The 14,527-nt window shown below is 45.9% G+C and overlaps 1 protein-coding gene across 3 annotated transcripts in view; it reads left to right on the top strand.

Annotated features, from left to right (window-relative positions):
• VAV1 (vav guanine nucleotide exchange factor 1) overlaps positions 1-14,527 on the top strand; it is a 55,781-nt gene that overhangs the window by 22,876 nt on the left and 18,378 nt on the right. For 2 of the 3 annotated variants that reach the window (XM_068534986.1, XM_068534985.1), the window contains exons 2-14: positions 8,380-8,496; positions 9,001-9,059; positions 9,179-9,247; positions 9,521-9,629; positions 9,721-9,816; positions 11,022-11,090; positions 11,274-11,377; positions 11,976-12,075; positions 12,801-12,896; positions 13,112-13,180; positions 13,437-13,523; positions 13,623-13,708; positions 14,126-14,258. In XM_068534986.1, the coding sequence (XP_068391087.1) occupies positions 8,380-8,496; positions 9,001-9,059; positions 9,179-9,247; positions 9,521-9,629; positions 9,721-9,816; positions 11,022-11,090; positions 11,274-11,377; positions 11,976-12,075; positions 12,801-12,896; positions 13,112-13,180; positions 13,437-13,523; positions 13,623-13,708; positions 14,126-14,258 (1,194 nt within the window). The remainder of the gene's footprint in view (positions 1-8,379; positions 8,497-9,000; positions 9,060-9,178; positions 9,248-9,520; positions 9,630-9,720; positions 9,817-11,021; positions 11,091-11,273; positions 11,378-11,975; positions 12,076-12,800; positions 12,897-13,111; positions 13,181-13,436; positions 13,524-13,622; positions 13,709-14,125; positions 14,259-14,527) is intronic. The other variant, XM_068534987.1, reaches the window with a different exon arrangement.

Raw genomic sequence — 14,527 nt, 5'->3', positions numbered from 1 at the left:
TGGTGATTATGATGGTGACATTGATGATGATGATGGTGATGGTAATGATGGTGAAGATGATGATGGTAATGATGATGGTGGTGGTAGTGGTGATTATGATGGTGATATTGATGATGATGAAGATGATGGTGATGATGGTGGTGATAATAATAGTGATGATGTGAAAATCATGATGGTGATAATGGTGATAACAATGGGTATGATTATGGTGATAATGATCATTTCCAGATATTGAGGGCTCACACCATGCCAAGCCCTTTACATGCATTATTCTATCATATTACAACAACATGACACAGTAGGCAATATGATGGTCCATTTTTTAGGAACTTTCATAACAAGTTCAGAGAGGGGAGGTGATTTGCCCAAAGACACACAGCAAGTAGGATCTTCTCGTATCCTTTTTTTTTTTTTTTTTTGGCTGCACTGCTGGGGCTTGTGGTACCTTAGCTCCCTGACCAGGGATTGAACCCAGGCCCTCGGCAGTGAGAGCGTGGAGTCCTAACCACTGGACCACCAGGGAATTCCCTTCTTGTATGCTTTGGGAATTTATTCTCCATCCTGTTCCCTACTTTACCATCCCAGGATATTCCTACTGGCTCCAGGGATTGAAGGTAGAAGGTTTGAGAGAAAGCCCTGGAGTTCAGTGATGGTCACATGAAAGACGTTCAATGAAAAACCATTCTGGGCTTTTAATAGAAATTGCATTGAATCTATAGCTCAATTTTGTAGAAGGCTGAAATTTTAAAAATACTGAGTCTTTCTAGATAAGAATTAGTATATATTTCACTCTATTTATTTAGATCTTCCTTCATATCTTTCCATAAAATTTTATAATTTATTCCATAAAGGATTTGTACTTCTTTTGTTAGATGTGTTAGATATTAATCAGCTTTTTTGTTCGATTGTTTGTTTTACATTTTTTAGGCGATGGGAAATGCTATCCATTTAAAGTTGAAGTCCAATTTTCATACACAAAAATACTCAGTTCTTCAATTTACCATCCAATCAGTTCTAGCAAACGTTTGCCCTTGTGCAACCCATACCCTTATCAAGATACAGAACTTTTCTATCACTTGTGGCCTTTCTGAGTCAATCTCTACCACCCTCCCTACCCCAGAAGCAACCACTGATTTGATTTCTATCACCATAGATTAGTTTTTCTTATTCTAAAATTTTGCAAATGTAATCTTGAAAAAAAGACACATTTTCCGATTGATTGTTGCTGATGTACCGACACGCAATAAACCTTGTGTGTTGATTTTGTGTTCAGTAACATTGCTATTTTATTAATTCCAGTTATTTATGTGTATATTCTTTTGGGCTTATCTATGTTGGCGATCATAGTGTCTGCAAAAATGAGCATTGTATTGATATTTCTTTCTTTTCTGTCTTTCCTTTTATTTCTTTGTCTTGTCTTACAACGCAGGCTAAGATCTTTAATATAGTTAATAGGAATGGTCAGTGGGCACCCTTGCCTTTATTCTTATTTCAAAAAAAATCTTTGCAGCATTTCGCTCTTAAGTATAATGTTTTGGTTTGACTTAAGACAAAGGTTGAAGGTTTTTTCAAGATGCTCTTTATCAGGTTACAGAAGTTCCTTTCCATTCCTACTTTGCCAAAAGTTCTTCTTCCTCTCTTTCTTTGAACATAAATGGATGTTGAATTGCTACTGTGTCTTTTATGCATCTGTCATAGTTGCTAATCTCTTTTTGACAGAACAGGCCTTGGGCAAGCAATAGGATCCAGCTAATAAATATGATGTATAACATTGTTTACATCATATTTATTTTACACTGGCTTCTGCTTATAACACTTAATCCTGGTTTCCTTTGAGAGTAGGATGTTCTCTCCTTAAATACATTAATTTATGTTAAAGTTAATTTAAAGTCCATGTTCCACATAGAATGGCTTAGGTAGGCTGTGGATGTGGCAATAATTGAGAAGAAGATAAAATCTGAAGATGAAAGTGTGAGATACACAGATACAAAGAACAGTGTGTATTGAATTGATTCATAAATGCAGCTGCCTGAGTTTGCACCCCAGCTGCCTGTCCCTGCCTCAGTTTCCATATCTGTAAAACAAGGATAATGATCATAATTATTTTGCAGGATTGTTGCAAGGATTCCATGATACCTCTCATATAAATATGATATACATATTTTTTAAATTTAAAAATAAATTCCCTTTATTCATCTTTTTAATCATTTCTGACCTGACTTAAATGTGGCCACATGCGTGCCAGCAAAAGCATCCACAAATATTGAGGCAGAATAGTCTCCAAAAATCTATAATTTTTAGATAGAAAGGAATGAATAACACTGAGTAAAATTATAACCATTGTCTTACACCTACATTTTAGAGCCCATAGATAACATGTTACTCATTTCTACCTTTTTCAAATGCAGAGAAAAATTTAGAGTCATTCAGAAAGAATCAAAGGTTTATATTGGGGATTCGATTAATATAACTCACTACATTAATAGAATCAAGAACAAAATACACATGATCGTCCTGTACAGATCTTTAAAATCACTTAATGAAAGTCAACATCCATTCCTGATTCAATAAAATGAGCAAATACAAAAACTTTTCAAGAAGCTAGGAATACAAAGAAACATTTAAATTGATAAAAACATTTCTATAAGTTAGGAGTTGGGATTAACATATACACCCTGCTGTATATAAAATAGATAACTGGGACTTCCTTGGTGGCTCAGTGGTTAAGAATCCGCCTGCCAATGCAGGGGACACGGGTTCGAACCCTGGTCCGGGAAGATCCCACATGCCATGGAGCAACTAAGCCTGTGTGCCACAACTACTGAGCCTGTGCTCTAGAGCCCGTGAGCCACAACTACTGAGCCCGCGAACTACAACTACTGAAGCCCACGTGCCTAAGCCCATGTTCCGCAACAAGAGGAGCCACCGCAATGAGAAGCCTGTGCACCGCAACGAAGAGTAGCCCCCACTCGCCACAACTAGAGAAAGCCCGCGCGCAGCAACGGAGATCCAACACAGCCATAAATAAATAAATAAAAAATAAATAGATAACCAACAAGGACTTGCTGTATAGCACAGGAAACGATATTCAATATCTTGTAATAACCTATAATGGAAAAGAATCTGAAAAAAAAAAAGAATATCCGAATCACACACACCATAGAAGTCCTGTTTAATTTTTAAATTAATTTTGATGAGCTGATCTCTCTATATAGAAAGAGTAAAACTCATAGAAGCAGAGAGTAGAAAGATAGGTACCAGGGGTTGGGGTGGGGGTAGGGAAATGAGTGGGCAGACGTTGGTTAAAGGGTATAAAGTTGAAGTTTCATAGGATGAGTCAGTCTAGAGGTCTAGGGTACAGGCGTGATGACTGTACTTAGTAACACTGTATTGAACACCGTAAATATGCTAAGAGAGTAGATTTCAACAGCATTCATCACACACAAAAACATGGTGACCATGGGAAGAGTTGATATGTTTATTAGCTTGACCGTAGTAATACTTTCACTATGAATAAACATATCAAATCGTCCTGTTGCACACCTTAAATATATACAATTTTTATTTTAAAATACATACATTTAAAACAATATATAGACAGTGCTGGGAATGGAGCCCGTGGCGGGAGCTCACGCTGGTTTCCACTGCATGCAAGGCAATGCATTGAAGCTATAGTCAAGAAAACTGGCTCCAGATTCACACCATCCTGGAGTTAAATTTCAGCTCTTCTATGGACTTACTCATTTTGCTTTATTTGTTTGTTTATCTATCTATCTATCTATTTAGATTTTTAAAAATTGAAGTATAGTTGATTTACAATGTTGTGTTAGTTTCAAGTGTACAACAAAATGATACATTTATATATAGTGTGTGTATATATATATATTCTTTTTCAGGTTCTTTTCCATTATAGGTTATTACAAGAGTATTGAATACAGATGCCTGTGCTATACAGTAGGTCCTTATTGTTTATCTATTTTATATTCAGTAGTGTGTATCTGTAAATCCCAAACTCCTAATTTATCCCTCCCCTCACCTTTCCCCTTTGGTAAGCACAAGTATATTTTCTATGCTACAGACTTACTCTTTTTTTTTTTTAACTTTTTATTTTGTATTGGAGTATAGTTGATTAATAATGTTGTGTTAGTTTCAGGTGTACAGCATAGTGATTTAGTTATACATATACATGTATCTATTTTTTTTTCAAATTCTTTTCCCATTTAGGTTGTTACATAATATTGAGCAGAGTTCCCTGTGCATACATTTTTTTTTTTTTCTTTTTTTGGCCATGCTGCGTGGCATGCGGGATCTTAGTTCCCTGACCAGGGATCAAACCCGTGCCCCCTGCAGTGGAAGAGTGGAGCCTTAACCACTGGACCGCCAGGGAAGTCCCAGCCACGGACTTACTCTTGCTGTTAATAATCTTGGGCAACTTTCCTTCCCTCTCTGAGCCTGCTTGCTCATCGGTAAAATGGGCATTAAAAACTCACGGGGTTATCAAGAAAGGGAATAAGTCTGAGTGCCCAACCACGTGAAGTAGGCATCCCCAAAATGCTAATTTTGTTACTGTAGAATCACAGAATAGGGGTTAGCAAGTACCTGGGATTTGCCTGGAGAGCTTGTTAAAAATGCAGATTTCCAGGCCCTCACTGTCATCCACCCATCCAACAAATATCTATCAAGGGTCTATTCTAGATGCTGAATGTCCACCAAGAAACAAAACAATGGCCCTGCTCTCCTGAAACTGACATTTGATTTGGGGGAGATGAACAACAAAAGAAAGAAATGAAGCACAGTTGGAGGGGATGGAAAATGCCAGAGGAGGGGGGTTGCAATTTAAAATAAGGTGGTCAGAGGAGGCCTCATGGAGAAAGTGACCTTTGAGGAATGGCTTGAAGAAGGTAGCCAGGAACCTTGTGCACATCAGAGTATATGAGTTTGCCTGGGCTGTTGTAACAAAGTACCACACACCTGGGGGCTTAAACAACAGAAATGTGTTCTCTCACAGTTCTGGAGACTGGAAGTCCAGGTGTCAGCAGGTTTGGTTTCTTCTGAGGCCTCTCTCCTTGGCTTGCAGACAACCACCTTCTCCCTGTGTCCTCACATGATCTTCCCTCTGTGTGCATCTGTGTCCTAATCTCCTCTTCTTATAAGGACACCGGTCAGATTGGATTAGATCCCCAACTATATGATCCCATTTTACCTTAATTATCTCTTTAAAGGCCCTATGTCCAAATATAATCACATCCTGAGGTCCTGGGGGTTAGGATTTCAACACATGAGTTTTGGAGGGGACACCATTCAGTGTCCAAGCAGTGCATTCCAAGTAGAGGGAACAGCCAATGCAAGGGTCCTGGGGCAGGTGTGTTGCAGGAACAGTGAGGAACCCCTTATGGCTGGAGCAGAGTAAGTAAGGGGGAGAGAGGGAGGAGGGGAGGGCAGGGAGGGGACGGGACAGGTCGTGCAGGACCTTGTGGACCATGGAGAGGACTTGGGCTTTTACCTGAAGGAGAGTGGAGCCCTGGAGGGCTGTGGGCAGAGGAGGGGTGGGACCTGACTCGGGTGTCCAGTGGAGTTGGACTGAATAGTATGAGGGGATGAACCTGGAAGATGCACTTTTTAAAAACTGAGATATAATTCATATACTATAAAATTCTCCATTTTAAAGTGTACAGTCCAGTGGTTTTTAATATATTCACAAAGTTGTGCAACCTTCACCACTGTCTAATTCTAGAACATTTTCATCACCCCCGAAAGAAATCCCATATCCAGGGAGTTCCCTGGCAGTCCAGTGGTTAGGACTCAGCGCTTTCACTGCCGTGGCCAAGGTTCAGTCCCTGGTCAGGGAACTAAGATGCTGCAAGCCTCGTGGCACGGCCAAAAAAAAAAAAAAGAAAAAGAAAGATATCCTGTATCCATTAAGCATTCTGCCCACTTCCCAGCTCCTGGCAACCACTAACTTACTTTCTGTCTCTAAGGATTTGCCTATTCAGGACATTTCATATAAATGGGATCATACACTATGTGGCCTTTTGTGACTGGCTTCTTTAACTGAGCATGATGTCTTCAAGATTCATTCACATAGTGGCATGAAACAGTACTTTGTTCCTTTCTATGGCTGAGTAATATTCCATTGTTTGGATTTGCCTGGTCTGGACATTTCATAGGAAAGCAGTCACACAATATGTGGCTTTGCAAGGTGCATTTTAGCCAGCTCTCCTGATGAATATGCTTTAGGAATCTTGGTCCACGCCGAGTTCCTTGAGAGTGCCGGGGGCCACGGGAGAGGCCAGCTCCGCGTGCTGGGGGAGGCTGTGGTGGGGAGGTGGGTTAGAATCCTTTAGAATCTGAGAGACGTTAGAGACAGTTGATCCCATTGGGACATTTGTTGAGCTGATGATGGGCAAATGCAAGGACGTGAGGGCTTGTTTACATCAGAACCCACCCCCCCAAAGCCAGAATGACATCTTGTATGTTTAACTGAGATATCACCTAGAATCTTTTGGTTGCAAATCACAACCCAAACTGGTTTAAACAAAAAAAGAATGTGTTGGCTCATGAAACTGAAAATTTCAAGGATATTTCTTTTTTTTTTGATTAAAAAAAAAGTGGAAGTATGGTTAATTTACAGCGTTGTGTTAGTTTCAAGTGTACAGCAAGGTGATTCAGTTTATACATACATACATACATATATATGTATGTATGTATACTAAACCATTGTAAATCAACTATACTCCAGTAAAAATTAATTAAATGGTTAATGGTTAAATTTTTTTATTGTGGTAAACTATACATAATTTTTATCATTATATATGTAAGTAAAATGATATAAATATATTTTAAATTATAAATAAAATTTTATAGAAAGATATATGACTGATATATGTAAATAAAATGATAATATTTGTCATTTTAACCATTTGTAAGTGTACAATTCAGTATATATATGTATATATATATATATATACTTCTTCAGATTCTTTCCCATTATAGGCTATTACAAGATATTGAATATAGTTCCCTGTGCTATACGGTAGGTCCTTGTCAGGGATATTTCATGTAAATGGAACCACACAATATGTGACCTTTTGTGTCTGACTTCTTTCACGGAGCACCACGTTTCCGAGGACCATCCCCTTTGCAGCGTATATCAGTGCTTCACCCCTTTTTGTGGCTGAATTGTATTCTACTGTTTGGCTGCACCTCATTTTGTGTATCCAGTATCAATTGATGGACATAGATAAATGCATAGAGACAGAAAGCAGATGAGTGGTTTCCAGGGAGAAGGGAGGAGAGCAAGGAATGCAAAGTGACTGCATCACTTAATGCACGGTTTCCTTTTGGGTGATAAATTGTCTTGAAACTAGACAGGGTGATGATTGCATGATATTGTGAATGTATTACATGCCACTGAGGTGTACATTTTAAAATGGTTAATGGTTATAAAATAGATAACTGATAAGAACCTACTGTATAGCACAGGGAACTCTACTCAGTACTCTGTAAAGACCTACATGGGAAAAGAATCTAGAAAAGAGTGGATATATGTATATGTATAACTGATTCATTTTGCTGTATAGCAGAAACTAACACAACATTGTAAATCAAGTATACTCCAATAAAAATTAATTAAAAAGATAAAAAAAATGGTTAATGGTTAAATTTTCTTATTGTGGTAAACTATACATAATATTTATCATTATATATATAAAATGATATAAATATATTTTATACTTATAAATAAAATTTTATATAAAATACATGACTAATATATATATAAATAAAATGATAATATTTGTCATTTTAACCATTTGTAAGTGTACAATTCAGTGGCGTTTAATACATTCACAATGTTGGGTAACTGTTACCACTACATCCAAAACCTTTTCATCTTCCCCAACAGAAATTCTGTCCCCATTAAACACTAACTCCCTATTCGTCTCCCTCAGCCCCTGTTACCCACCACCATACTTTCTGTCTCTATGGATGTGCCTATTCTAGGGACCTCATGTAGGTGGTATCATACAATATTCATCTTTCTGTGTCTGGCTTATTTCACTTAGCATAGTTGTCAAGGTTTATCTGTGTTGTAGTATAAATCAAAATTTCATTCCTTTTTAATGGCTGAGTAACATTCCAAATGTATGTATACACCACATTTTGTTACCTGCTAATGGTTAACTTTATATCTTATGAATTTTACTTCAATAAAAAAAAAAATTCAGGGGTAGACTGGCTTCAGGTACAGCTTGATCTTTACTTGTTGGGGGGCTGTGCCTTCTTTTTCCTCTTCTGTGCCAGTCCTCAAGCCAGATGGCCAAGGGTCAGCTTCTCCCCTGTCCCATTATGTTTTGTCCATTCTCATTTATCTCTCCACAGTTCCTGTGCCTCAAGAATATCCGCACCTTCCTGTCTACCTGCTATGAGAAGTTCGGCCTCAAGCGGAGTGAGCTCTTTGAGGCCTTTGACCTCTTTGATGTGCAGGATTTCGGGAAGGTGAGCTGGGACTGAGCTGCCTGTGAGCTGGACACCGAGAGCCCAAAGATTGGATTTCAATTCATTTCTGTAAACGTCTACACTGGGCAAGCCAAGGGCTACTGGGGAAGGACTGATGGGCCAGACCAAGCTGTACACCAGGTGCAAAGAGCCTGGCTTAGGACATGTGGAACTGAGTTTGAGTCCTTGCTCCACCAATTGCTGTGTGACCTCAGATATGTGGCCATGCCTCTCTGAGCCTTAAGTCCCTTGTCTAACTTGGAAGTAAGATCACTCCATCCTCTCTGAGTGATTATGAGGATTGAATAGAACAAGGGGTTCAAGTGGTGGGTGCTCAGTTAAAGGAACGCTGACATGCTGACGTCGGGGAATGGGAAGGTGGGAAAATCCCAAATTAGGCTCCCAGGGGCATGGGGTCTAACCTCAAGGTCAGGTGCTTGGAGGCTGTGTTCTGGCATGTGGGTGGGCAAGGGGCTTGCTGAGCAGCCTCGGCCCTTGTCACAGGTCATCTACACTCTGTCCGCTCTGTCCTGGACGCCAATTGCCCAGAACAAGGGGATCATGTGAGTAACTATCTGAGCCGACAGCTCTGGACCCATTTGGCCCCAATCCTCCTCCTCCTGGAAGCTCCCTCCCCACCTGGCCCTCTGGCCTCTGGCTTACACCATCTTGGCTCCCCCAGGCCTTTCCCCACTGAGGAGGAGAGTGTGGGGGATGAGGACATCTACAGTGGCCTGTCGGACCAGATCGAGTGAGTGTCTGGGACCACGACCCTGCCCCGGGGGGTCTGAGGGAACAGGACCTTGCCCTGGGGGTTCTGAGGGGACCAAGACCCTGCCCTGGGGTATGAGGGGATCACCATCCTGCTCTGAGTGTCCGAGGGGACGTGGCTCTGCCCCAGGGGGTCTGAGGGGACGGGACCCTGCCCTGTAGGGTCTGAGGGGCCGAGGACCCTGCCCCAGGGGATCAGAAGGGTCCCTGGTCTGGGGGAGTCCCCTGGCCCTGCCTGACTCCACCTCCGCAGCGACACGGTGGAGGAGGATGAGGACCTGTACGACTGCGTGGAGAACGAAGAGGCCGAGGGCGACGAGGTGTACGAGGACCTCATGCGCACGGAGCCGGTGCCCATGCCGGTGTGTGGGAGAGCAGGGCCGGGCGGAGCAGGCGCGTGGGTGGGGCGCGGCCCCGGACACCCCAACACCGGCCTCTCCTCTCCGCTCTCAGCCCAAGATGACAGAGTATGACAAGCGGTGCTGCTGTCTGCGGGAGATCCAGCAGACGGAAGACAAGTACACGGACACGCTGGGCTCCATCCAACAGGTGCGATGCTCAGGCCCCGCCCCTGCCACGCGCATGCGCGGAGCGGAGAGGCGTCATCCGTCCCGCGGGCCTGGGGCTCTTACCTGTCCGCGCTGCTTTGTATTTCTCTGTCTCTCCTCGTCTCTGGTCCTTCTGTGTCTCTCCCTACTTCTTCCTCTGTTTATCTCTCTCTCCTTCTGTGTCTCTTTATCCCTGTCTCTATCTTTTCCTGTATCCTCATCTCTGTCCGTCTGTCTCTATTACTGTCTCTCACTTTCTAGTTCCTCTTTGTCCTTTGGCCATCTCTTTTTTTAACCGTTTTATGGAGATTTAATCAATATACCATACATTTCACCCATTTAACATCTATAATTTAATGTTTTTTGGTATATTCACAAGGGTGTACAACCGTCACCACAGTTTATTTATTTTAACATTTTTATTGAAGTACAGTTGATTTACAATGTTGTGTACCACTGCTTAATTTTAGAACCTTTTTTTCTTTCTTTTTTTTTTTTTTGGTGGGGAGCGGGCGGGGGCTGCACTGCGCGGCTTGTGGGACTTTAGTTCCCAGACCAGGGATTGAACCCAGGCCCTCGGCGGTGAGAGTGTGGAGTCCTAACCACTGGACCGCCAGGGAATTCCCAACTTTAGAACATTTTCATCATCCCCCAAAGAAACTCCATACCCCTTAGCCATCACCCCTTAAATCCCCATTCTCCCCAGCTCCTGGCAACCACTAATCTACTCTCTGTCTCTATGGATTTACTTATTCTGGACATTTCATTTAAATGGACTCATACACTATGTGGCCTTTTGTGTCTCGCTTCTCTCACTGAACATCATGTTTTCAAGGTTCATCCACCCTGTAGCGTGTGTCAGTGCTTCACTCCTTCTCATGGATGGACCACATTTTGTTAATCATTCATCCGTTGACAGACATTTGGGTTGTGTCCACTTTGGGGTTACGATGACTAATTCTGCTCTGAACAATCTTCTATAGGTTTTTGTGTGGACTTTTTTCCCATAGCTCTTTTCTCTCCTTTTCTGTTTCCTTGCCTCTGTCTCTTTCTCTCTACACATTTCTCTCTCTCGCTCAGTCTCTGTGTTTCTGTTCGTCCCTTTCCGTCTCTGTCTCCTCCTCCCCGTCTCTCTGGGACTCCTTCACCCTTCATCCTCTCTCCTCCTTCATCCTTCATCCTTGTCTCCCCCCCCCCCACCCCCAGCATTTTATGAAGCCCTTGCAGCGGTTCCTTAAACCTCAAGACGTTGAGATCATCTTCATCAACATCGAGGTGAACTGACCGATTCCCGCCCTCCCGGACTTCTGTCCAGTGGGGATGGTCTGCTGGCTTCGCCTGTCCCTGGAGTGTGGGGGGTGGAAGATGAATGACATAGGGTGGGTGGATGACCCTTCTCCCACCCGGCATCCCGAGCCCCAGGCTCCCGCCCCAGCCCTTACCCCTCTCTCCGAGTAGGACCTGCTTCGCGTGCACACCCACTTCCTAAAGGAGATGAAGGAAGCCCTGGCCAACCCCAGTGCACCCACCCTCTACCAGGTCTTCATCAAATACAAGGAGAGGTGAGACCCAGCTGGCCAGCCCAGACCTCTGGAGGTCACCCTGCCCTGAGTAGGCATTTGGGAGGCCCTACCCTCATAGACCACTGGACAGAGAGGGCTTTCCCTTCTTTGCTTGTGGGCAAGGGGCTGCCCATCTCTGGTTAAATTCCCAGCTCTTTCGCTTGAGAGCTGTGTGACGTTGGAAAGTCACTTAACCTCTCTGTGCTTCTGCTTCCACATCTATAAAATCAGTGTGATCCAGGAAAGTATCTCCTGGGGTTGTGGTGAGGATTGAGGTACATGGGGCTTGGCACACAGTAGGTGATCAATAAATGCTTGTTAAATAAATGAACATTGATCAGAGACGATACACCAGGTGCTCTGATAAGAGCTTCTTGTGCTTTATCTCATTTAATGCTATAATAACCCCACGTGTGTGTGTGTGTGTGTGTGTGTGTGTGTGTGTGTGTGGCGTGCCATTGTTATGACCATTTTACAGACAGGGAGACTGAGGCTCAGCGTCACGCAGCTGGGAAGAGGTGGGGCTGGGACTGACACCCAGATCTGCCTGACCTTGGTGCCAGCTGCCATTCCCCGGCCACCTGTCCTCTTCCCGCAGGTTCCTCATCTATGGCCGCTACTGCAGCCAGGTGGAGTCAGCCAGCAAGCACCTGGACCGTGTGGCTACAGCCCGGGAGGATGTGCAGATGAAGCTGGAGGTGGGGGGATGGGCTACATCTCTGTGTGTGTGTGTGGGGGGGGTCTCCCACTCCTTCCCAGGCTCCAGGGGCAGTAGAGAGAAAACCGAGCTGGAGATGGCATCCCTTTCTGTGGCAGCCCAGCCAGAAGTCTGCCCGCTGAAGGTTTGGGGAGGGTGGTACTGACTAGCCAAGTGGGAGAAATGGACCAGGAGGAGATGTACCAGAATGCTGAGCCCTAACCCCAGCTAAACCCTGACTCTGGGCTGAGCCCTGATGCCAGGCTGAGGTCCTGACCCTGATCTGAACTCTGAGGGCACACTGAACCCCAGCCAGAGCTCCAACCCTGGCTGTGCCCCAAGTCTGGGCTGAAGCCCAACTTCACACAGAACCCCGATCCCAGCCAAGTCCTGATCCTGGGCTGAACCCCAACCTGGACCCGTGTGTCTAGTGGGAGCGCAGACGGGGCAGGGATGCTGAGGAATGGCTTGTGTGTGCCGTCCGTCAGCTTCTTTGATCTCCACAGTGGGGACCCTCCAGACCTGTCCATCTCCCCCTCTCCAGCCCCCCTCAGCTGAGGAATCCTGGACCTCTTCCCCAGGCAGCCTTCCAGCTGGGTCTTAAACCACCCCTCACCCCGTGGCATTCTTCCTTATTTCCTTGGGGGAGAGATGAAGCTTCGGGTTCTATAAAAATCCCCACCTGCCTCTACCTCTTCTCACTCACCCCTTTCTCCAATCTCCCAGGAATGTTCTCAGCGAGCGAACAACGGGAGGTTCACCTTACGGGACCTGTTGATGGTGCCCATGCAGCGGGTCCTCAAATATCACCTCCTTCTCCAGGTGCCCAAGGGGGCGCCCAGGCATGGGTTTGGCACATCGAGCTCCCTGCAAGGGCTCCTGGGGGCTGGGCTCCCCTCTCTGGGTGGGGTCATTGGGGCCATGCCTCTAGGGACAGCAGAAGGAGGAGAAGGACCTGGTGGGCCAGGCTTGTTTGGAAAGCTCCCCAGGATGAGAGGGCAGGCCCCGGGTGATATGCGTCTCTGCGGGTCACGCAGGAGCTGGTGAAGCACACGCAGGACGCAACGGAGAAGGAGAACTTGCGGCTGGCCCTGGATGCCATGAGGGTGAGTGGTCACACACAGGGGTGACGGGGACACACAGACACATACGCATTCAGGTCAGTGAGCACCATCCAGGCACGGTCATACCCACGGGCCACCCCTGCCCCCACCGCACGGGGACACACCTGTACGCCGAGTGAGCTATTCGCCGCGTCTCCCTTGGGGACAGTGACATCCTTCTGCCAGCCCCTGCTGGGGGCTGACCCCCTGTCTCCGGCCAGGTTGGGGGGGCCCAGGCTCACCCCTGTCCCACCCCCAGGACCTGGCACAGTGCGTGAACGAGGTCAAGCGGGACAACGAGACGCTGAGGCAGATCACCAACTTCCAGCTATCCATCGAGAACCTGGTGAGCGGGCGGAGTGGGGATGGCCAGGGGCGTGGCCGCGTGGGGAGGGGGTTTGGTCTTCTGCTTGGCCCCTTACCGGACACCCTGTCTGCTGTGTAGGACCAGTCTCTGGCCCACTATGGCCGACCCAAGATCGATGGCGAGCTCAAGATCACTTCTGTGGAGCGGCGCTCCAAGATGGACAGGTGGGCGGAGCCAACACGGATCTGGGGTGGAGCCTGGACAGGGGCGGGGCCAGGCTACCAGTTAGGCAGGTGGACAGAGCCAACACGGATCTGGGGTGAAGTCTGGGCAGGGCCTTGGCCCTATTTCTAGATAGACAGGTGGGTGAGGCCACACAGACCAGTGGGTGGAGCCTAGACGGAGAGGCGGGGCAGAGCCAGCATGGATGCATGGGCGGAGCCAAGAACGACAGGTGGCAGGACCTGTAAGGATCACGTGGGTGAGGTAGGCATGGCCAAGTTGGCCACAGAGGAGGAGAAGGGCAGGAATCCTAGATGGACAGCAGGGCGGGGGCCAGGAAGGTGGGAGGGGATCAGGCAGAGAGCCGGTAGGGACTTAAGCAGGAGCCCGACAGGGGCACCTGACCCAGCTGCTTCCAGGTACGCCTTCCTGCTCGACAAAGCTCTGCTCATCTGTAAGCGCCGAGGGGACACCTACGACCTCAAGGACTTTGTGAACCTGCACAGCTTCCAGGTTAGAGATGACTCCTCCGGAGAGCGGGACAACAAGAAGGTGAGGCTTGGAGGCTGTAACTGGGGGACCTCAGTGCTGGGGGTCCTCAATGCAGCTTGAGCTCTCCACTTGGCCTTTGGAATGCCGGTGCGTGTGTTGTGTGATTTTAGATTTGTGAATGTGTATTTGCGTGGTACCCCATGCATGGCTCTCCTGGGAGCAGACAGGCTGTAGTTGGCTTGACCCTTTTCTCCCCGCAGTGGTAGGGTCAATGGGCGTGTGGTCCCACCCTCTTCAGAGCAGGTGCCTTCATTCTCAACCCTGCTTCC

Source organism: Eschrichtius robustus, chromosome 2, assembly GCF_028021215.1.
Source record: "Eschrichtius robustus isolate mEscRob2 chromosome 2, mEscRob2.pri, whole genome shotgun sequence".
Taxonomy (NCBI): Eukaryota; Metazoa; Chordata; class Mammalia; order Artiodactyla; family Eschrichtiidae; genus Eschrichtius; species Eschrichtius robustus.
This window is presented reverse-complemented; position numbering and strand designations above follow the sequence as displayed.